The sequence below is a fragment of the Lampetra fluviatilis genome, chromosome 41 (assembly GCF_964198595.1).
Source record: "Lampetra fluviatilis chromosome 41, kcLamFluv1.1, whole genome shotgun sequence".
Classification (NCBI taxonomy): Eukaryota; Metazoa; Chordata; class Hyperoartia; order Petromyzontiformes; family Petromyzontidae; genus Lampetra; species Lampetra fluviatilis.
In genome coordinates, this window is record NC_136315.1 from 1618378 (window position 1) to 1641846 (window position 23469).

The following is a 23469-nucleotide window of genomic DNA, read 5'->3' on the forward strand; positions in this document are numbered from 1 at the left end:
GCCGGCGGGGCACACGAAGGGAGGTCGTGGGTGGTCAGCACGCACGGAGATCGGCAGGAGGCGCGGGTGGGCGGAGCGGGGTGCTGAACAAGCCAGCAGTGGAGCGTCGGAGTGTGGACTTGCGGGGGGGTTGCATGTCAGGATCAGGAGAGGGGAGGGGAGGCTCCTGGCAGGAGGACCTCCCAAACACGTCACAGTCAGCGGTGGGTGGGAAGAGCCACACCCATGTCCACTTTGCGTGTCTCTCTCTCTCCCTCTGGGTGTGCGCGCACGCCAAGACTCGCTCTCTCTCCCCCACACGCCGCTCGCCACGGTACCACTCCACAAGCGCTCGTTTCAGACCCTCATTTACCCCACACACCCCCTCACCCCCAGGTTCGACCTCCGTTCAAGCGCGGCAGCTTCGCCTCTTCGCGACCTCTCCACGCTTGACGTCCCAGGTAGGTTCCGATTGGCACGGCAGGTGGCCACGTACGGTGCGAAAGAAGTCCAGCGCACGTGTACACAAGTGTCGACAATGCGAGGTCATACAGTTGTGCGCACTTTGGTTTTAGACACCGCGCGTCGGCCAATGGCTTCTTCTTCGTCTTCAGAGTGGAACGATGAGAATCAGAATGTGGGTGTCTACCGGAGCACTCCGATGAGACGTGAAGCTCGTTTCTTTCACAACGTTACAACAAGAGGCATTGCCCGAAACGTTGCCTATGTGGGTTTGTTTTTCATTCTGGCACACTTTGCCAAACGTGGAAGCACTTTCCGCTTGGCTGGGTCATGTACAATTCACGTACAGTGAGAGATGGTGACGGCTTGGGAAAGTCTGCATCCTGCAGTCAATAGAGAGCATGCCTGCTGATGATTTTGATCACAATACAGCAGCGATGTTTATACACTTCGTAGCAGAGTACCACCGTAACGTAGTTTCGCACAATGAGAGGAATGTGTTTGTTGTTAATGCGTACAAATGCTGTTTTAGTACAGAGTGTCTTAGTTCGGGATACTGTATTGGAATAAAATCACCAAGGCTTGCAATTCGAGTGTTTATTTTTTTAAAGGCCACAATATTGTGGCTTTCAAAATTGTTGTCTTGTAACTGTTGGATGCGTCAGATGATTAGAAGATTGGCAGCTTCATTGTACGTTTTGTTACGTCTTCCAGATGTTAGTTTGAAGAACAACGTCACAGTGGTGTGTTTTATAGTGGAAGCAATGCGGTTTTATTTCCACAATATTTTTGAAAAGTTTTGATCCAAACCTGCGCGTATAGAACACTGCGTACTGTATAGAATCCGTGCGTATAATGCAATTCTAAACTTTGGGGTGAATAATCCACAAGAAAAGGAGCAGTTGCAAAAAAATCATTTTCTTTTCCACTTTGGCTTCTATTAATACCCTAAAGCATGCACTGTGTGGTGGTTTTTTTCCGTGACTCAGCCTGCCAATTGAAAACACAAGTCGTTTCCTCATGATTCAAAACGAACACCGGGAAGACAGTGGGCTCCCTGTTTACAACATCGCACACCAAAGCATGTGACTCCTTCCAGCCCCGAGGGGCACGTTGCAGCGATGCAAAAAGGAGAGCGAGGCTTGCTTGAGTCGTCGTTCTTCGGCGGAGTTGGGGACGTCGGTTGTTTAAGTCGTTGATCGCTCTACCGACTTATCGGTTCAGCGAACGAGCGACTAATCGAAGTGCACACGACTCATAATCCTGTGAACCACGTTTATTAGTGGATAAGTCACTCAGAAGCGGTACCCCGCAAGTGCTAATTTCTCCATATTATTGCCCGCATCTCTTCACGGATAAGAGGAGGAGCCAGCTATTTCTGTTTTATCTGCGGATGAGGGTCATCTGGAAATGGTGTTCTGTAAAATTGTAAATTCATCCAATTATCCGGCACCTCGTGTAGATAAGAGGAGTTTTATGTATCCGCATGTTTCCGTGGATAACCGCGTGAATAACAGGGGTAAATTACGAATAATATAATTCTCACGAATAGTAACCCGCACGGCATTACAGGTGAGAGGAGTATACTCTGAGATCGTTATAATTATAATGGATGAGCACACCTTCATAGATATTCAGCTCCATCTTCTAATCTCCTGGCTCTGCCACTTCCACCTTCTCACCTAATGTGTCCTCCTCCCTGTAGTTCCCATGGGTGGCATCTGTCACCACCTGATGACTCATTGTTTCAAGGCACCTCCCTTGCCAGTATCAAAATATAAGAGTAGGTTTTACCCTCTCGGGCAATACAAACTATTCTTATATTTTGATGCTGGCAATGGAGGTCCCATGATGTAGCTGCTCACCCCGAGCTCTTAATGACAGTGGCATTGCCTTTGTGCTGTGCGCCTTTTGGCGTCGTCCTCTGGTCTAACACTGTTTGAGACGAGGCTCTAAAGAAAGCTGTCTCTGGTGTGGACCAATCAGTTCAAAGACAATGCATAAACTACCAGAGCATGTTTTTGTTTGCATGTTCACCACAAGTATATGTGGTTAATGCAGACAGGATTCCTTGCGAAATGTTTCATTTTGGTGTTTTAACATCTTAACACCTGTTTTAATGCCAGAAAACGTAAAACCTATTTCTATATGACATCACTGTTCATGGCTACATCATCATCATCATTCCCATGACTAAAAGTCCCCCTGAAAGTGGTGACATCATCAGCTTGAATATTTGTCCTATTTTCAGATTATCATCTGACAACACGTAGTATAACAGATTCAAAACATACATCAAATTTTGCTCATCCCAGTGATAGGTTCCCACCAGTGTAAATATTTACAGGAGATGCCACGGTATCCGCGAGCCTATTATCCGCGACTCCCGTTATCGGTGGGAGCTGCAGAGTCCACGAAAAGCTCCTACAATCTGCCACCCTTTTCTTCCTAATGTCCTTCCTATTATTCACGATTATTGCAAGAAAGAGTCCTCCTGCAATATGCAGCACCGATGCCGAATACGAGAAGGGCATCGAGTTCATGGCCGCTTGCGCCAGTGTCGCATTGCGCCGCTGAATAATGCATCGACGGGCGACGCCTCTCTCAGCGCCGTGCCACGCACGTATCGGCGATCCGAGCGGTTGCCGCGGTTCGTGCCGCTTGCTTGCAGAAGGTACGCGCCTCGAGCCCCGCGGCCGCCCTGGTTAATACTGCGTGGAGGGGAGGCGGTAACCTTAACTTGCTGCTGCTCGCCGGCCCGCTTCACAGCGGACGGCAAAGACACCGTGAGGTTATTGGGGAAGAAAAGAAAGTGGTTGGCCGTTGTGTGCGGGTTCAAATTTGAATGAATGACACCCGCAAATTGCTACGTGGGGAAAACTACATCGCAATGCCGTCGCCCGCGACTGGCCGACGATGCCGCTCTTGTGAAACACCGCAGCGCCTTCCTCCGTGATAGCCTTGCGCTGTCATTTGTGGCATCGTGCTTCCTCTTCCAAAAGTTTCTTGTCAGCTCAAACAAAAAAAACACAAACCTCATGTCACCTATCAGACCACAGCAGCCTTCTACTCCGCTGGGGGGGGGGATGTAGATATTTGCCCCATCTCAAGATCCCAATTATTAGTATTCAAAATGCTGAACATTTTGAGAATTCTTTAACTTATTTGAACTTCTTTCGCACAAACGATAGCCAACCGCGGCTAAGCAGAGGTGCTAATCGGACCACCGCATCCCCCATTCTTGGGAAGTTTCCGAGACAATAATAATAATAATAATCATGATTTCAACTTATACTGCACCGCTGCACAGCATTCACTCGCTCTCATAGAGAGAGAGGAACCACAGACAAGTGGGAAGGGAGCCGTGCAGTGAGCCAGCAGCTTACAATTGGCCAAGCTCTGCGGTCCACTATATGTCAAGGTATCACCCAATTAATGAGTGTTTATCATGTGGGAGGAAACCGAAGTGCCTGGAGGAAATCCACGCATGCGAGGGAGGAACGCTCTATCCCAGTGGTGGGCAACCTAAGGCCTGCTGGCCGCATGCGTACCGTGAAGCCTTTCGCGTTGGCCTGGTCTCAGCGTGCGTCTCGGGTTATACGTGGGGCCATTATGAGTGCATAAGCACGATTTGAAGCTTGCGGTTCGCTTAGGTGAAGGAGGACTGTGCATGGGGCCCACCAACGAGCCAGTCTAGGTTCCCCATCGCCGCTCCATCCCATGCAGACACCAACCCTCGCCTGCTCCGCAGCGCTGGATTACAAGCCACGTGCATAGCCCCCACCGACTCTGGCATACCGGGTGATGCGGTCATTGGCAAATACTCATAGGTCATCATCATTTGGTCAAAGGTGGAGCCCTCTGAGTCACACTCTTCACAATTGGTTTATGTAGTCCATACGACAACCTCACCTGGCGCCTGGCCAGTGCAGTACTGCACCACTTTCTGATATTTTCAAATATGATACGTTTCCACATATTTCATCCATGGATAGGAGCTGAGCAACGTTAACTACAAAACTCAACTAACCGCTCTCGTAGCTTTTTTCCCCCCTCTTCTTCTCAACAGGCTTTGATGACCATCAGCTTGCTACACTGAAAAAGTTGAACGACGTTTTCATCTCACATTGCTGACTGGGCTTCAAACCCAGACTCTGAGCCGTGCTGGCCCACAGAGCTGTCTGCATTCGCCCGCTGATCCACCAACCCTATCACGCACAGTGCGCGCCTGCTCCAACGAAGAGCATTGAGGCATTGGGTGCTAATCTTCTACTTATAGCCTTGAGACAGTGGTGGCTGAGTCAATCTCATAACCAGGAGTTGAACTGGCAACCTTCCGATTGCAAGCCGCTCGCTTTACCGCTGAGCCACCGGGCTGGAGTGGAAATGTGTTTTTATCACTTCGATATTCTCACGAGTAAACGTGCGCAGTAATAGGTATTCCCGTCGCGTAAGTTTAATTTAAAACCCTTTTTTTTGCAGCTTCTGAGCTCCCCGGAACATCGATCAAGCGACAAACCAACCATGGCAGCCAAAGGGGGCGTAAGTATCGTTTGATGCGATTTTACTGGGAGTAAAAAAAAAATTCACCAGGGCAATGCAACGCATGATCGATCATAACGCATTAGTGTACAAAGACAACACGCGCATGCGCCATTATTTTAAATCTCAGTCCTGTGTTGGGCTGCTGGGTTGCACATCCTTGGAATTAGCTACATCAGCAGTGCCGCCAAGCCAACTGGAGATTTCTGAGTGAGCCCAGGGACAGTTCTGTACGTTTGATTCCTGCTCACAGACAACACCACTGACCATTGTCTGAACCAGTCCTGGGCCTACCCTTACCAACGTATTTATTTTGATGTGCATGTTCAAATCATTATTTCGTGTTGTGCATTATATCGTTCTGCGTCCAACTGCGACCCATATCTTAAAGAGAACTGTCCTTGCCTATAAGCATCTTGGAGTTCACCAGCATTGATGCGAGCCAGCCTGACTCCGCTGATGAGAAACTGAATGTGGAAACAGTCCACAGTTTTTGCTTGCATTAAACTAATGCTGCTGAAAAAATGCACACCCAAAAGGCCCGTTGGGCCGATGGGGAGTGTACGTGGAGGGACACACATGGGAAGGAGGCACACTGTCACTTTTTTTTGGAACAGGTGTCAAACTGTATAGCTCATGCCGAGACCCACCTCCAGTTACAAACTACTGCATGATAACGGACTCAAAAACCATGCTGTAAAAAAATATGCGAAAGGCAAGAAAGGAAAGGGGAAAACACCAGGCAGTTGTCATAAGAAACAAATTAGTTGCGGAGGCAGAACGTTTACTCAGAAGCGAGTATAAATACGTGATGAGAAGATACGAGACGCGGCGAGACGTTACGTTGGTAGGGTGCTCATGCCACAGGGCCGGCTCGTGCAGTGTTGCTGCTCCTCTCGTTATAGTTGGTGAAGCAGCTAGGGGTGCGTGCGTCATTGGCCCCATCAGATTGTGGGATGACACAAGCCACCGGCTGGATGACTCGGGCGGCAGAGCGAGCGGCTCGCAATCGGAAATGGTTGCGAGTTCATATCCCGGTTACGAGATGACTCAGCCCATCGTCCCTGCTGGGTCGATAAAGAACAACGTATCACTTTGCGGGAACGTCAACAACGGTTGCACCGATGGAGGGACTCACCCCCTACCATGGGAATGTTGAATCTCTACCACTGGCTAAGGGCTGTAAAGAGGGGTTTTAGCACAGTCCGCCCCAATGCTCTTTTGAGAAGTAAAACAACTTTGATGCTGGATTTTATATACGAGGAATAAAAAAAATAATTCGCATTAAAATTTACTGCACCCACCGGAATGTGGGATTTCCACCGTTGGCTCAGAGCTGTTAATGAGGAGATGGGCACCGCCTCATTTGACCAAGAAATGACGTTGGCTTTGGATACAGTCTTAAATTCAGGGCGAAACGGTATGCTGAATTTAGCCAGTGTGAATCGCATCTTTTTTGCCTGGAAAATTAAAAGGAAGCGTGAAATCATGAGACCGCTCAAGGGGAATGCAGACACCAGGGCCAGATTCATCCACCAAAGAGAGTTGTCTGCATGTGGACAGCGACACACCCACTGCATGCCTGTCGATCCAGTGCACAGAGCGGCATCGAAGAATAATAGAGTTGTTTTTTAGTGCGATCGCGTAATTATAAATGTGTTGTTAAACCCGCCACCACCCAACACAGCCAATTAATAAGGTTTGTCAACAAAGCATGCGAATTCGTTACTAGTCCGGCACACCGGTGCGTTGGAGCGTAAACCCACAACATTTACAATTCGGGTACGACGTTTCGCCAGTAATCACAACCAGCATCATCAACCAGACACACAGAATCGTGGAGAAATCCTCCTGTTTTAGTCTTAAATAGAGGGATAAATGTGATGCCGTTACTTGTGAGCTTGTCCATTCTGCCGTTTTTTGGTAAAGAAATCGCAATATCTGTTGTTGCCTGCTCACAGTTAATCACCATCAACCTGCATAGGCATGCAGTTAAACAGCGTGGTATTACTTGAGAATCCGTTTCCAAACAGCACCAGGCCTGTAGCTATCAGAACGGTTACAATAATTTTTAATTCTCTCAATTTCAATAGATCGTCTAATTAGTCTTGACCAGTAGTAACTAGTTTTGCACAAAACTTCAACATTATCAAAATAAATTGAGTGTCCTTGTTGGCACGCGTCTTCTGCCCCTGCGGACAGTTGTGTTTGGAATAATTTCATTTTTCTTTGGTGTCCTTTTCGTCTCGTGCTGATCATTCGTCCTGTCTGACCAACATAGCATTGGGCACAGGAGCAATGAATCCGGTACACACCTTCTGCTAATAGCTTCGGTAATATATCTTTAGTACCAGATGTTAGTTTTTTGTATTATTATGTTGTGTACCGTGCCAAATCTCACTCGGATGTTTTGTTTTTCAAAAATTCTGGCTAGTTTATCAATTACCCCCGGAATTTACGGTATCTTAATGTTTTTTATTTATGGATAATATTTGTCGCGAAACCCTACGTGTTAAACTGGCATCAAAGAAGACCGATATATCACCGTGGATATAAAATGTTAACTTGCAGCTCTGCAATTTCCTGCTCACACCACTCTTTGCCGAAAGGGCCTCTGCCAAGAGGGAGTTGCCCGAGGTTGTATTTGGCCTACTCTTCCACGCTGGCCAAACGTTTTGGAGAAAGGGGAAGTACCCACACTGTACCCCACTACACGTGACCTACAGATTGGCGAACTGTGGTGCACACATGTATACACCACTGGGTGGACAGACAAGTTTTATCAAATATATTTTGGATTGATGCATGGTGGAGTGTGAGTAGAGAGACTTTGGAGCCCGATTCAAGTAGCTGCATTCCAGCACGTGGAGCGGAACGTCGGACATCATGTCGATCAGCACTTGGTGTAGGGTTGCCACATTTTCCATCCAAACCCGGACACATTTCTCAGTCAAGCCTAGGCCTGTTCTTCAAAACTGTCTGGTTTATAGTGTAAGAGTAGTTCAACACAACACCGGCACCAGATCTCTGCACAAACCAATTCTTGCTGCCAGTCCAACACAGACGCCAGTTCTAAACTCGACTAAACTTTCTATTTTTACCAGGCAAGGCCCACTGAGCTCTATGGCCCTTTTTCAGAAGCGACCTGGCCACAAATGATAGCTCAACAAAGTGGCTCATTCACGTGGGAATGTATAGCAGGTGTGGAAGGGAAAAACCGGAGGACCCGTAGAAAAATCCACGTGACCACGTGGAGAACACGCAAACTCCCAATATACAGGCGTCAGAGTCGGGATCAAACCCACGACCTCCTGTGTACCAGGCGAGGTAGTTCACATTTTTCCACTGCGGCGCCCCCTCTCGCCACCACGGCGGCGCCTTCCGCGGTGGCGATCGAGGCGAAGCGACTGTGAAAACCCACGCGGTATTGTTCTCATTCTTCTTCTTATTATTATTAATGAAACGCAATCTGCTCGTATGTCCGCCGAGCTCTCGTGTTCCCACGAAACACAGAGGCACCCGGGTGACCGTGCTCAATTGTGGCCCCCCCGTCCACGTGTCCTGCTCGGATCGAGGAAGGGGACCCCTTGCCACCCGAACCGCCGGCTGTCCGAGCCGCATGAGCTCATCCGGGCAGAGAGAGAGGTTGCCCAGTCGCTAATTGACGAACTTCATGTCATATTCATCACCGAGGACATACAAGTTTGGCTCAAGTTGCTGGGGAGCAAATGTTCGGTGAAGATCGTTTACATTGTCCAGCGCCAGTTTAGGGACCCGTTTACACACAACTTCTAGTTAGCTACCGCTTTAAGACCCCAATGAAATATTTCCAAACGGCGACAACATGATGAAGGTAACGTGATCAAAATTTTAGCACCGTCCAGAGTGAAAGTGACGTCGCGGCCCTGCGACTGCTTGTCAGTGCTGCTACTGGCAGGACGAGCCTGCACTCGAAGGATCTCAAGAGATGCCCCCTTGAGGGTGTTTGGCCTACTCATCCACGCTGGCCAGATGTCTTGGAAGAGTTCCCACGTTATGCCCTGCCACTCACGGCCTGCCAATTGACTGACCGTGGTTTACCACGGTCACGAAAGCTTTAAATCGAAAAAGTAAACAAACAACCCAAACACCTACAAATAAATCTAAACCATCCCCATCCTACCAGGCAAAGCCCACTGAGGTTTTAACTTATTGTTCAGAAGGACACTGGCCACAAATGACAGCTCAACAAAGTGGCCCCATCATTCGAACATTTATGGCCCCAAAATAATCTAAGTCATCTCATTGCGTGTTTCTGAATGTGGAGGAGTACGACCGGGGCACTGTGTGTTCTGCTTGCGCAGGTGATCAACCTGCGTGGCACCATCAGGGAGAGCCCGAGTCTCAACGTGGAAGCCGATGCAGAGAAACTCTACAAGGCCATGAAGGGCTTGGGTAAGCATCACGCAGCGTTTGAAAATCCCTCCATTCAGTTATCCAACCGCCACACGTTTGCGTGTGCCCATTCGCATTTGTGTCGTCCAGTTGATATAAAATACAGCGATACCCCGATTTACGTCTCCCCCTTTCACATCGTTTCGCCAATGCGTCGTCACTTCACGAACACCGCTACCTGATTTGCGATGCCTCAAACCACACTGTGAATAATGAGCATCATAGCTCATCGGATTCCCCCAGTCTAAATAAAGATTCTGACTTATGTCGCTGACCGCATCCTCCGTGCTTTCCCGTCATCCGTCGCCTCTCAGCCTTCGCCTCCACCCACCTACCCTGTAAATCGCTTTGATTGACGTCGTTTCGATATTCGTCGTCGCGCCTTTCAAGAACGCATCCCCGATGTAAATCGAGGTTTTGCTGTAACAATACTTTACAGCCCTGTGTCTGTCCAATGCTGGGTGAAGGCATCGCCATTCCGTATGAGTCGTGGGGCTGTTTGACCATACTTCACCATGCAGCTCATCGTGGGTTGGTGAAGGGTTTGGGACGGTGTGGTGGTCAGGTGAAGGTGATAAAGGCGCATCCCTGCAATTTCTTGTTCACGCCATTGCTGGTGGAAGGGCCTCCACTGGAGGGAGCTCTTGATGGAGAGTCTTTAGAGCGTATTTTGGCTACTCTAATACGGGGACCAGAACTAGTTTTGATCATCACTCACCACTGATGTCAGCCATGGCTTGGGCTCGAACGGCTTCACCGAGCTTTACGCAAACCGCTGCACCACTGCTCCACCCAAACGTTCGCGCAATGAAATCATTGGGTCTCTACATGTTGTCACACGTTCACGGTGTCACGTGGCAATTATTTTTCTCAATTGCTTCTTTCGCGTCGTGCCATGAGATTTGGAAGCATTCAGATGGGGGCCGTCCATAAATGACGTCACGCACCTGGGGGAGGGGGGGTCAGACATTTGTGACGATGTGTGACGGGGGGGTTTGAGAAATGTGACGTCACATCAAAATGCACAACTTTAAATAAATATAGACAACACGTTCTACTTAATGAAATATACTTTTTAATAAATGTTTTCTCCTACAATATCAGAGTGCAGGGGCACATTAAAACATGAAATACGCACTACAATGACAATAGAAGCATGTTGTATTTTTTTTGGGGGGGGGGGGGCAGAGCTTTGTGACGTCATATTTGAGGGGGGGGTCTGACTTTTTGTGACGCCGTGTAACGATGGGGGGGGGGGGGATCAAAAACCGTCCAAAATCGCGTGACGTCATTTATGGACGGCCCCTTATCCCACAGAGTGGTGCCAATGTCGCACAAGAAACTGGCGGCGCATTGAAGCGAATATCACAGAACTGTATCCCGAGATTCTTTCACGTGACCTCTGACCCACACAGGAGGGGGCAGCACTTTCGCAATCTTGCCACAGAGAGCAATGTTCTTCACGTCACTTTTAAAATTAAAATGTTTTTAAATATTTTATTTTGCCGAAAATTTCAGTCAAGAACCGAGCTTAATGTGAGCAGTATTTTTGTTGTAGAGTCACCGGTTAACCGAGCTGAGGCTCTAAACTCACTGCAGTTGGGAACCCGGTTTAATAACAAGCAGTGGAAACCTTGAAATAAACCTGCCTCGGTGTTCTGACCTATGAGTCACCTGGCTACCTCCATTGATTTGTCAATGAATAATAACATTTGGGCGATTCTTCCCTTGAAGCTGCAGTGCGTGTGTGTGTTGTGTAGGAACGGATGAGAAGACGCTGACGGACGTGTTGACTCGTCGCAGCAACGCCCAACGGCAGCTCATCATGAAGGCGTACAAGACTGCGTATGGCAGAGTGCGTACAACTTCTTGAGTAGAATCCAGTCATCTTGCACCGACTCCAAATATCTGCAAATTAGAATACTGCCAGGTTACAATCCACCCACAATTGAGTGTCCGTGAAATACAAAAAAACTTTACAACCCCCGCGAAAGATAATTGTCATTAGAGTAGGCTGATGTTTAGACGTTGGTGAATTAGGTGGAAATATCATCATCATCATCGTCACCATTTTTACCATAAGCCAAGTTCGATCACTGCTGAACGAAGGCCTCCTCAGGTGGTCCATGGAATAGGTGAATGAGTGTTCAGTTCATTGTGCAGTCATCTGTGGGGAGTTGTTACAACAGCAACGACCGCAGGTGGACTGTAAATGAATTCAATGAAACCAGCACACATCGTGTAAGAAATATCAATGTGCGGGTTATCAAGTTTGTTTTTGCACACGATACGCCTCAATTATTTGACATCTTTGTGGAAAAAAAACTCTAAATGTGGTGCAATGCTGAGGGGCAAAGCGGTCGTTCGTCATTCAATCATGGGACACCACACAGCCCCCTTGAGGGATCCACATTGGCATGACTCCCACAGAATGACCTACCTTACCCGGGACACGTTCAATAACTTTGGATTTGAATGGAACGTCATCTTCTTTTTTTTGCTGCGTGTGATTATTGTGTGTGTGTGTACCCACCTCACGTTGCTCATTATCCTCTGTTTGAGGCCCATCCCTTCCCCCAGCCATCTGTTCCATTAACTCCCTGCCACTGTTCAAGTCCAAGCTGGATGTAGTTCGTACCTTTCCTCTATCCCTCCGCCTGTGGTTGCCTCTTTCTCTCGATGAAGTAAATCTGTCCCCTGTTTCCGTGCAGCGTCTTAGGGTACGATTGCACACGTAGATTATTTAGGTGATTTTGCTTCTATAAATGTCCACATGATGAGCTTATTTCTGAAAAATAAGCTAATAGCTCAGTGGGCTTTTACCTGATAAGATAAAAAAAATAGTTGAATTTAATTTGTATATTCTTTAAAGTGATTTGCTTCCTATACTTTGCACTCCCATCGTGTGTTTGTTTTGTTTGATGTTGCGACGTTCTGACCCGCCCCTACTGGAACATCTGTGAAAAAGTGCTTCATAGCTCATCGGATTCCTCCAGTCTAAAGAAAAAAAATCATACTCAGAGATACCGCTATGCGAATCCACATCATATCATACAATCGTGCACTATTGCCACTGCACGGGGCTTTATTTGTCTGTCCGTCTTCTTGGTTCTTTCAGTAAAGTCACGTAGAAGGGAAATAAAAAAATAATAAAAATTAAACATAATAAAATAATTCTCACGACGTTTCGGCCACAACGCAAGCAGCCGTCCTCAGGTGAAGACCTGTCTTCAGACGCTGTCTCCCCGACAGACCTGGTCTTCACCTGAGGACGGCTGCTTGCGTTGTGGCCGAAACGTCGTGAGAATTATTTTATTATGTTTTATTTTTATTATTTTATTATTTCCCTTCTACGTGACTTTACCGAAAGAACCAAGAAGATGAATCCCTGCAGTCACGAAAGCTTTAAATCGAAATGTGTCTGTCCGTATCGCAGGATCTGATCGACGACATCAAGTCGGAGACGTCGGGCTCGTTCGAGCGGGCGCTGGTGGCGCTGCTCCACGCTCCTGCCCAGTACGACGCCTACGAGATGCGCAGCGCCATCAAGGTGGGCGCGGGCCCGTCTCATGCACTTTACAAGAACACCAACCTTCACACGGTCATTATCCATGCGTCCGTTTTCGCTTCAATAGTTGTAGTTTTATCGTTTTAAGTTGCGCATTGCCATCCTGCAATGTCCTTTAACTGCTGCCACTGCTGACAGTCTTCAGAATCAGAATCGTGATCTTTATGTGGACTGGAGAAATCCGCTGAGCTTTGAAGCTGTTTTTCACAGATGTCCAGTATGGGCGGGTCATCAAGTGCGGTCGCCCTTGCGTAAGGAAGGCCAAAAGGCATGCCCTGTGTATTGTAAATGCCGTAAGTTCACAACGGAGTTCAAGAGCTTCGCCGTTTGAAATGGGCATCGTTTGCCACTGATTGGTCAAGCTCCCCACCAAAACGACCGCTCACATCATTGGCTGATCGCTGAGCGCACGCCAGATTGACGCGGAATGTGGTGCTTCGACTGCATCGGCGGACAGGTTTAAAGGCTAGAAACCCAGAAAAAGGTTCGACGTGAGTGGGAGTCGGTTTAAAGGCCACTCGTTGACAGGGGGCCATGATAGGCTATGAGGGATGCGGCGGTGACGAAGAATCGAGAAGCTTGCCAAAAAATGTAGATAAGGGACACGTGACGATAGCTCGGGGCGCTTTTGGTTCCCGGCTCCCTAGGTGCGCGTGTCGCTGTGTCGCTCGGTTTATTAGTGAAGTCCGCCGCTTGGCTCAATGGGCCGTACCAGCTGAAATGAGGCCGGGATCTCTTTCCACTCAACAAGAGCTCTCAGCCAGGAGAAGGCGGTGCAGCAGCAGCAGCGGCGGCAACAAATGTGGACTGCATCTCTGCCAATCTATACAGGGATAGTGTGTTGCCCCCTTTGTACCCATGGGTTTTCTCCGGGTGCTCCAGCTTTCTCCCACATTGATGGAGTTGGCTAAACATGCCAATGCCAATATAGGTCCAAAGAGCTTGGGCAATTGTTGCGGTTGGCTTCTCGGTTATCTGTGGTTTCCTGTGCCTCCGAGTGATAATTGTGCACATCACATATTTGTAACCTTGATAATACCAACCTTCATTCTGCCATAATGCGCCTGCCTGCTTGATTCCCCTTTGCTCAGTCCCTTCCAAGAGTTAGCACGCCACGGTGGCGAGATGATAATGACCTTGCCTGGTATGCGGGAGGTCGTGGGTTCGATCCCGACCCTGATGCCTGTATATTTGGAGTTTGAATGTTCTCCAATTTATAGTAGTATTTGGCTGCTATAAATTGTCACGTGATAGGCCACTTTATTGAGCTATCATTTGTGGCCAGGTCGCTTCTGAAGGAGAGTTATACTGCTCAGTGGGCCCTTACCTGGTGAAATTAAAAGTTGGTTATGATGTTGGGGGTTTCTTCAGCATGAAAGATGCTCCCATCGCATGAAGCGAAGTGACGCACATCGTGCTCCCAGCACTTTAAAAGTTGTAATGGGGAAGAGTGGATATATGTTTCGTGAGTCGATTCCCGCGTATGTTAATGCCGTTCACCGTGGCAGGGCGCGGGGACAGATGAAGGCTGCCTGAGCGAGATCCTGGCTTCACGCACCAAGCAGCAGATCAACGCCATGAGCCACGTGTACGAGGAAGGTCAGTTCCGTGATCTCCAACTAGTTCGACCCTGCGGCGTGGTCTAACAACGCCTGCCGGCCTTCGTTTATCTCCCAACGTCTCGTTGGGAGGCTGCGTGGCTCGGGGAGGCGATGAATCACTCCGGAGCTCAAATTGTGGCAAAACGTTGTCATTCAGAGGTTGTTGTTCAGAAGTTGTCATTCAGGGCGTGTTGGTGTCATCCTGCCAACGATCATCAGGGGCAGAATGACAACAACCTCTCGGAGTGCATCTCATCCTTCTTGGTTCTTTCAGTAAAGTCACGTAGAAGGAAATAATAAAATAATAAAAATAAAACATAATAAAATAATTCTCACGACGTTTCGGCCACAACGCAAGCAGCCGTCTTCAGGTGGAGAACAGGTCTGTCAAGGAGACAGAGTCTGAATGGGACGCCCCAGGCTTGTGGCCAAAACGTCGTGAGAATTATTTTATTATGTTTTATTTTTATTATTTTATTATTTCCTTCTACGTGACTTTACCGAAAGAACCAAGAAGATGAATCCCTGCAGTCACGAAAGCTTTACATCGAAAAATGCATCTCATCCGTCGCATCATTGGTGCAACACAAGCGAAGTCTGGGCCGGCTTCGGCATTTACCGTCTCATCAGCAGAATCGGCCTCGCTTTGAACCAGTCAAGTTTTCTGAAACCTTTTAAAATGATCATCATCATCAATTGCACGTGAAATTCTGTTCGTCCTTTTACCATTCAGAGTATGGAAACAAGCTGGAGGATGACATCGCCTCGGACACCTCGAGCTACCTGCGTCGTGTCCTGGTGGCCCTGCTGCAGGTGTGTGCGCGGCTTGGCACCGCGATGGGATCGCTTCATTCGCGACACATTCCACTCGGAATGCTCAGTCACATCAACATAGCGCTTGCTGGCAATCTACAGCTGTCAGAGATGAAGCACAGTTCGGATGTACTTTGCTGTCGTGTCTGGCCGTGATATTGGAGGATTGCAGGGCAGCTGGAGGACTAAGTAAGGGAAGCAGGGGGAGAACGGGAATGGATGTATGTTGAACGTGTTTTGCACTGTACGTAGCCAAACGTGCTAATCAGAGGTGCGGTGGAAGGACAACAAACTTAACGCAAAAGCAGTTCTAAAGAAATGAGGTTCCAATCTGGATTTAAAAGTGCATATACTCAAAACGCACGCTCATTCTAAATGTGGAGGGGAAAATCGGAGGACCCGGAGAAAAATCCACACGACCACAGGGAGAGCATGCAAACCCCAAATATACAGCAGGCATCAGGGTCGGCATCGAACTCACGACCTCCTGTGTACTGGGTGAGGTCGTTAACATCTCGCCACCGCGGTGCCCCAATGAAGCGAGCGTCTGGTGCAGCCCATCGGGCGGAGACAAAAGTGAAGCGACAGGCGAGGTCATGAAAGGGGACCGTGTTTTCGTACGCACCGCCAGAGATCCGTGCGACGGGCGACGACTGCAGTCCCTGAAGCTTTAATTACGAAGTAATTGCACGCTTTGCGCCGCCACGCACAAACTGGTGGTGCTATACAATCCGTACGTCACGGCAGGTAAGACGCATTCATTTAACGACGACAAAAAAGGCGACATTCTTCCGAGCGTCGGCGCGTGTCGGGGTAAACGTTCCGAGTGCACGATTTGATCCGATTTGTTTGTGTCCAGGCGAACAGGGACGAAGGAAATTTCGTTGATCAAGAGCTCGTGGAAAAAGACGCCAAGGTAACCGATAACGCAGACCGCGGAAGGCAGCGCACTCGCCGAAACTGCCAGCTCGTGGAAGTGATGCAGACGCAGGCGCTTGGTGGAAGCTGGAAGATCCCGATGAGCCACGGAGATCTGTGTCACGGGGCCCAAGCTCGGGTCGGCAATGGCAGGAAATTGCATGCGGATGAATGAAGCGATGACACGTGAGCTCAATCCTACGTAGACGCAATCACGGTTAAACTCAACCGTACGTAGCAAACTCGACCAAAACGATGGAATAATATTGGGGGTGACGGGGTGCGGAAACCGCAATGTTTAAAATTTTACAACCGATAAATGACTCTTGCAAAGTTGTTAAGTGGTCATTCCAGGACTGGAAACACACCTTGAATGTGATCCATGTTTGTTTTTGTACGAGACCACGTGGATGGGGGTTTTATGCCAAAGCTAATGTCGTTCACCCTCCACCACCCGACAACATTGTCACGTTTACAACGGTATTACAATTATTATTTATACGTGGCCAATGTATCTGTAGCGGACACTCTCCTCACCAACACACGGAGGCAGGTAAAGCAAGGGTTCCAGTCCTTGTATTCCACACACAGCTCTCTCCTTCATACGCAGCTCTCTCCTCCCCATCCACAGCTCTCTCTCCCTCGTCCCTCCTCCCACGTGCCCTCTTATACTCACGGTCCCCTCTCCCATTCCCTCCCCCTCCCCTCATCCCTGTCCCCTTATTCCCAAGCACCAATCACATCTCGTCACACCTCGCACCGTGTCCACTCATCTCCAGCCACCAATCCGCTTGCTCCACACCGCGGGGTTCCTCCGCCGTCAACTCGGCGCTGGGATTGACGTCGACGTGTCGGGGCTAGGGACTGACGATGCTGTGGGGACCGCTACGGAGGACCGTGACATGTCGACCAAATTCTGACCGATAAAACTCCACCACCACCACCTCGCCGTCACCGGTGGCGGAAGACTTCTCGACCGAATTTAACATCGACGTACGGCGACGTTTTCCACTCAAACTGTTTTGCGCTTCATCGCCTGAAGCTCAAAGCAGTCTGAGCAAAACGTCATACGTTGATCAATGCATTGGCACATGCAATAATATCTTTGTAAACGTGCCAATTTTTTGGGATGATTGAGGGATGATGACAAGAATTATGCCATAACACAATGATGTGGCCTCACCCCAAAACAAATGTGTATCATTTTATTGGCTATGAAAACCCATTTTTTAAGTTATGAACTTAAATGCGTCGGTTATGAACTGTTTTGTACTTGCGATATCTGATGAATGCCTCCACTTCTATGACATTTCGTTCTGTCATCGGTCACCAGTCGCACAGACCGATGGCCAAGGACAATAGGGCAGCATGCGAATGATTAATACTTTACACGGCTCACTGCAACGGTGGCTCAGCCATAGAGCAAGTAGCTCAGAACGATGAGGTTGCGAGTTCAAATATATATTATACTACTTTCGTATTGCCAGGTAAAGCCCACTGAGCTATTCGCTGTTCTTCAGAAGCAAGTTGGCCACAAATGTTAGCTCAACGAAGCGGCTTGTCATCGTGTGGAAGTAAAATGAAATTTTAATTTTTTACCTACGTGACTTTACCGAAAAAACCTAAGAATATGAATCCTTGCAGTCACGAAAGCTTCAAATCTAGAATCGTGTGGAAGTTTACGGCAGCCAATTAATCTAAACGCGTGATGTTGATTCCACATGTGGTGGGAAAAACCGGAGGGCCCGGAGAAAAGTCCACGCAACCACGGGGAGAGAGACACCCAAACTCCAAATGTACAGCAGCAGGCGTCAGGGTCGGGATCGAACCCGGGACCTCCGAGGGAGATGACATCTCGTCACCTTAGCGCTTAGTCTACCCTCCTGGCTGAGTCAACCCTCCTGGCTGGAGGGTTGACCCAGCCCATCATCGCCCTGGGCTCGGTAAAACCAATACGACCTTGCGGGGGAAGTCAAAGGTGGCTGTCTGATGGAGAGACTCGCCCTCCTGCCATGGTCGCCACGGATTCTTTTCTCTGGGACTTCCAGTTTTCCCCTCCGCATTTAGAATCAACATCGCGCATTTCGATTATTTGGCTGCTTTAAATTTACATGTGATGATAAGCCACTTCGTTCAGCTATAATTTGTGAGAGCCAGTTCGCTTCTGGAAAAAAAGATAACTATATATAGCTCAGTGGGCCTTACCTGGTAAAATAAAAAAAAGTTTATGATGTCCGACGTTTCATTCCACACGTTGGGGGACTTCATAATAGCAACGCTGGATTGTCCACCAACCGGCTCGGCGCCGCAAACGGGAGATGAGCACCGCCCCAATGCTCACCTGAGCCGGAGGGTCACTCCTGAGTCGTTGGTTTGTTCTGTCGCTGGTCGGGTTCACTCCGCAGGAGCTGCTTGAGGCGGGAGAGAAAAAGTGGGGGACCGACGAGGGAGCCTTCATCATGATTCTGTGCGTGCGCAATGTGCACCACCTGCGCCGCGGTGCGTATCACCCCCCCACGACTCCCTTGCAATGTGGCGAAACGGAGACAAAGGTCGCCCGTGTAGCCTTCACAGACTGTTGGGGCAAGTGCTGCTAACGAGTAGCACCTGTGAAGGCCGGCACGGCACACGAGGGGGTGGGTGGCCAGCACCACACCCGACCGCCTTTGTCTCCCCAGTGACGATGTTTACACATCGCAGCAGGTACTCAATTGAGGTCGAGTCGACCTAGCAGAGACCCAGGACCGGTTCAGATATTCAAATTGCATAGGTACGCAAATTCCCCAGCTTGGGCAAGGCAGCAAAACGACAGCAAAAATGGCCCCAGACCACACCAAGACAATGCACAGCCCCTTAATAACAGTGCACATTAAAATGTAGCTTTCGATACATCGGTAAGGATGAGAGTTACAAATCACATTTGCAAGGATAATGCACGGCCCTTGTGTCAATCCACTGCTTGATGAAGACCTCCCAACGCCACGTCAGTGATGGGGGAAATGCGACCATACTTCACCATGCTGTTCAGTGCTGGTTGGTGAAGCAGGGACGGTCAGAACGGGTTAAGATATCGCTCGCCACTGATGTTAAACGTGGCCAAAATTGGGCCGGTAGCCGCAGTGAGCTAATCACCCTGCCACTGCACCTCCCTACATTTGCGCCGCTGCTGTGCGCATGCATCGGTCACGTGTTTGAACGCGTGCACGCGTTGTCTTCTCAGTGTTCGACACCTACAAGACAATGACCAACAAAGACATCGAGGACAGCATCAAGAGCGAGACGGCCGGCTCGTTTGAAGATGCCTTGCTGGCCATAGGTGAGAGTGTTGCCTCCCAAGCACCGACTCGGGCTGCCAGACTGACTGCTTTCATCTCATCCCACACGGTGCTCACCAGAGGTGTGGACTCGAGTCATGTGACTTGGACTCGAGTCAGACTCGAGTCATGAATTTGATGACTTGCGACTCGACTTGGACTTGCATAACAATGACTTTGTCCCACCTATGAGATGTGGACTCGAGTCATGTGACTTGGACTCGAGTCAGACTCGAGTCATGAATTTGATGACTTGCGACTCGACTTGGACTTGCATAACAATGACTTTGTCCCACCTATGAGATGTGGACTCGAGTCAGACTCGAGTCATGAATTTGATGACTTGCGACTCGACTTGGACTTGCATAACAATGACTTTGTCCCACCTCTGGTGCTCACCCACCGCATCGTAGTTCACAAGAACACACGGATAAAGATCACCCGTGTAGCCTAAACAGACTGTAGGAGCGAGCGCCGTTAGCGAGCATTTATGAAGGCCAGCACGGCACACGAGGGGGTGGGTGGCCAGCACCACGCCCGGCCGCTTTTGTCTCCCTAGTGATAATATTTACACACCGCACCAGGTCGTCATTTGAGGCTGAGTTAACCTAGGGGAGCCAAAGGACCGGTTCAGATAATCGTCACCGGTGTTGGCCGTGAGCGGGAATAGAATCCAGGTGGCCAGGTTGACAGCGCAGCGTAGCGCTTACTGCTGCATTACCGCTCCCCACAAGAGCAACACTCTCTCTCACTCACCACACGGCAGGTCACAAGCCCGTCTGTCTGTTCCTTCTGCTCTCGCACCGTTCCGCTATGGATTTCTTTCGCATCGTATTTCCCCCCCCCCCCCCCCAACTTCTTACAACCTTGCACAATTTTCTGTCCAGTGCTCTCCGAGCTTCATTGCCTTCGGGTTACCGAACGAATACATCATAAGGTCTACATCATAAGGTCGCACTCATTACACACAAAATTCTCACCACAAATTAATTAAAATGCCTCGCTGATCTCGTCAAGGAGCATAAACCATCACGTGAACTCTGGTCATCCTCTCAGTGGCTTTTGGCTGCCGTTCAGCAAAGACGGTCACTGCATCGCACACTTTTAGATGTCCTTCTGCGGCTGTCTGGAACGTTCTTCCATCCAATATTCGGAAGCCATTGGAGCTATGCACTTTCAAATATAGATTGAAAACTGCTTTCTTGAGAACTGCTTTTTGTGTTTAGTTTGTCAACGTACGGTGCAAATGAAGTTCAACAAGCATACATGCAACAAACATGCAACAAACATGCAGCACTATTATATATTACAACTTTAATCCTTCTGTTTGTTGCTGGAAGCTTTTGGGGCTTTTGGGCCTGTGCTCAACGGGACACATCTGAAAGGACGTCGACCAAGGAGATGGAGCGATGAAGTCAGCTCATGTGCAGGCACTAGGTGGATTACACAATCGAATGATTGTGGGAAATAGCACCAGCTTGGGTGGATTGATGATGATAATATGATCGAAGTATAGGTTCTTACATTAGGATTGGTGGTTAAATTCAAGCCTAAACATTAGATTGGGTAACTTAGTACAGATACATTCCCAGAAGTCTCTGACAACAGACTTGCAGTAGATGCCTCGTGTACACATCTTAAGCTTACGTAAAATTTCCTGGAAAATGCCACTAACTCCCTAATTGAGCGGGGGCTCAGCGAGTTGGCATGCACATCTTGTTCAGCCACTGCACCGATCTCTGCCTGCACGCACACAAAACACACAAAAGAGGCTTTTGAGCAGAAACGAGGAGGTTGAAAGGGGATTACGGTGCCTGACGGTACAGCCAACGAGCGGAGCTACAGAAACAATCGCAGGCCCTTTGGGAAGGGGTGCCAACGAGTCTGTGTGCCCCCCCCCCCGCGGGCCCCCCGCTCCCCCCCCCCCGCGGCCCTCCCCGAGCCCCCCCGCGCCCCCCTGCGCCCCCCCCCCCGCGCGCCCCCCCGCCAGTCACAATCTCTCTCCATTATAGGGTGGCCACCACCTCCCAGGTTGAAAAATTGTTTAACGAAAAAAAATCACAATCGTGTTTTAGATTTTAAATAGCGTTGGTGAGAAATTACATCTCGGTCGGGAGGGGGGTGGGGTGGGATGAGATGCGCTGTAGAATTTTTTTTGGTTCGTTTCCCGCGCGGACGCAGGCGCAGAGAGGGGAAACCGCAGACAACGTGGGAAGGCAGCCAGGAAGGTGGTCGCTCGCCAGAAGTTTGGCTTGAAGCCCTCTGTGGTCGTCTGTTGCGGTGTTTCGGCACGCTCGAAACAAACGGGCCGCATCATGGGAGGAATCATATCTCGCGATAATGTGAGAGTGGCAAACTACGTGTAAAGGAATTGGCTCGAGTGGTGTTTTATGACGACGATGATGATTGTGATTAAGCATTGTGGTGGGTAACAGTAGTGTCCCAGGAAGTCTTACAGATTTCCCAAGTTGGATGAGTCAAATATGTATTATTATAAGAGGACAATCCTGGGAAAACTAATAACAGGTGGGAATCCGACTTCCGTACCGCGTCTGTGGTGATAGCACACAACCACGGAATCCCACAACAGCCTTCAAACAAAATGTTATCCCAAACACAAGAGTTGTTTTGACGCCCATTTTCTACTTGATTCATTGTCGTACTACATCCATCTCACGGCTTCTTGTGTCGTTCCGGTGACGCAAGGTCACTCTTGAAGATGAAACTATCCCGGTCTCTCGTGTTCTCACCTCGTGATACGAATACACTTTAACATGAATGCTGCACAAGAGCCAGGATAAATATCCCATGGAAATGCACATGTGATGGACGGCATTCCCTCGTTATTCGCGGACTTGCTATCCGCGATGTTTGGCTATCCGAAAATCACATCTGGAACTCTACACGACTGCTGCATCGAGAGAGAGAGAAAAAACATAATGCGATAAACTGATGACAGATAATGTGATGTGAGAAAGTGATGGGGTAACGTCCATGCACTTCATAGCTTATTTATGTATTTAAGGTAATTCATTACAAATGTAGGCTTGCTGAGGTCAATATCGTTATCTGTGAAATGTGCTGTTCACGAGCATCTCCGTAACCCAGGTGGTGAACGATGACGATCACTACCCAAGCCGCTTACCCCCCCAAGACCACGGAGATTTGTATTAAAACATTTCCATGAAAATCAAAACTATAAACAAGTTTATTTTTTATTTTACCAGGTAAGGCCCGCTGAGCACAATGGCTCTTTTTCAGAAGAGACCTGGCCACAAATGATGGCTCAACAAAGTGGCTCATCAAGCGGAAACTTCTAGCAGCCAAGTACTCTTTGCGCATGATTCTAAATGTGGAGGGGGGGAAAAACAGAGAACTCGGAGAAAAATCCACACGACCACAGGGAGAACACGCAAACTCCAAATATACGGGCATCAGGGTCGGGATCGGGATTGAACCGACGACCACCGGCATAGCAGGTGAGGGAGTTAACATCTCGCCACCGCGGCGCCCTTCAATACATTGAATGTTTTTTTTATATTATTCCTGTAAAAAGCTTGCTATGTTGGAACTGCATCCCCACCGCAACCCCCCATAGGAAGATTCTAGATCTGCCTCTGTGCACGTGCACATCCACTGCTGGACGACGGCCTCCCCACCACACCGTGCGAGCCGTGTAAACAATGGGCACTGTCCATTGTTCATTGTTTCAAAGGCCCTGTGTGCAACTCGCAGGTGCGCTGCTGTGGCCACTCTGTGCACGTCTTAACACGCGGTGGGCAGTACGAGGGCGCCCTTCCATTCACCGCTGCCCGAGTAGAGGGAAGTGGAAGCTGCC

The 23469-nt window shown here is 49.0% G+C and overlaps 1 protein-coding gene across 2 annotated transcripts in view; it reads left to right on the forward strand.

The window, feature by feature from the left end:
- The first annotated feature begins 238 nt into the window (after positions 1–238).
- LOC144946425 (annexin A4-like) overlaps positions 239–23469 on the forward strand; it is a 28843-nt gene continuing 5612 nt past the window's right edge. For both annotated transcript variants that reach the window (XM_078875257.1, XM_078875258.1), the window contains exons 1-10: positions 239–440; positions 4924–4983; positions 9327–9417; positions 11178–11272; positions 12854–12967; positions 14494–14584; positions 15320–15399; positions 16259–16315; positions 18723–18816; positions 19538–19633. In XM_078875257.1, coding sequence (XP_078731383.1) covers positions 4966–4983; positions 9327–9417; positions 11178–11272; positions 12854–12967; positions 14494–14584; positions 15320–15399; positions 16259–16315; positions 18723–18816; positions 19538–19633 — 736 coding nt within the window. In that variant the 5' untranslated portion in view covers positions 239–440; positions 4924–4965. The remainder of the gene's footprint in view (positions 441–4923; positions 4984–9326; positions 9418–11177; positions 11273–12853; positions 12968–14493; positions 14585–15319; positions 15400–16258; positions 16316–18722; positions 18817–19537; positions 19634–23469) is intronic.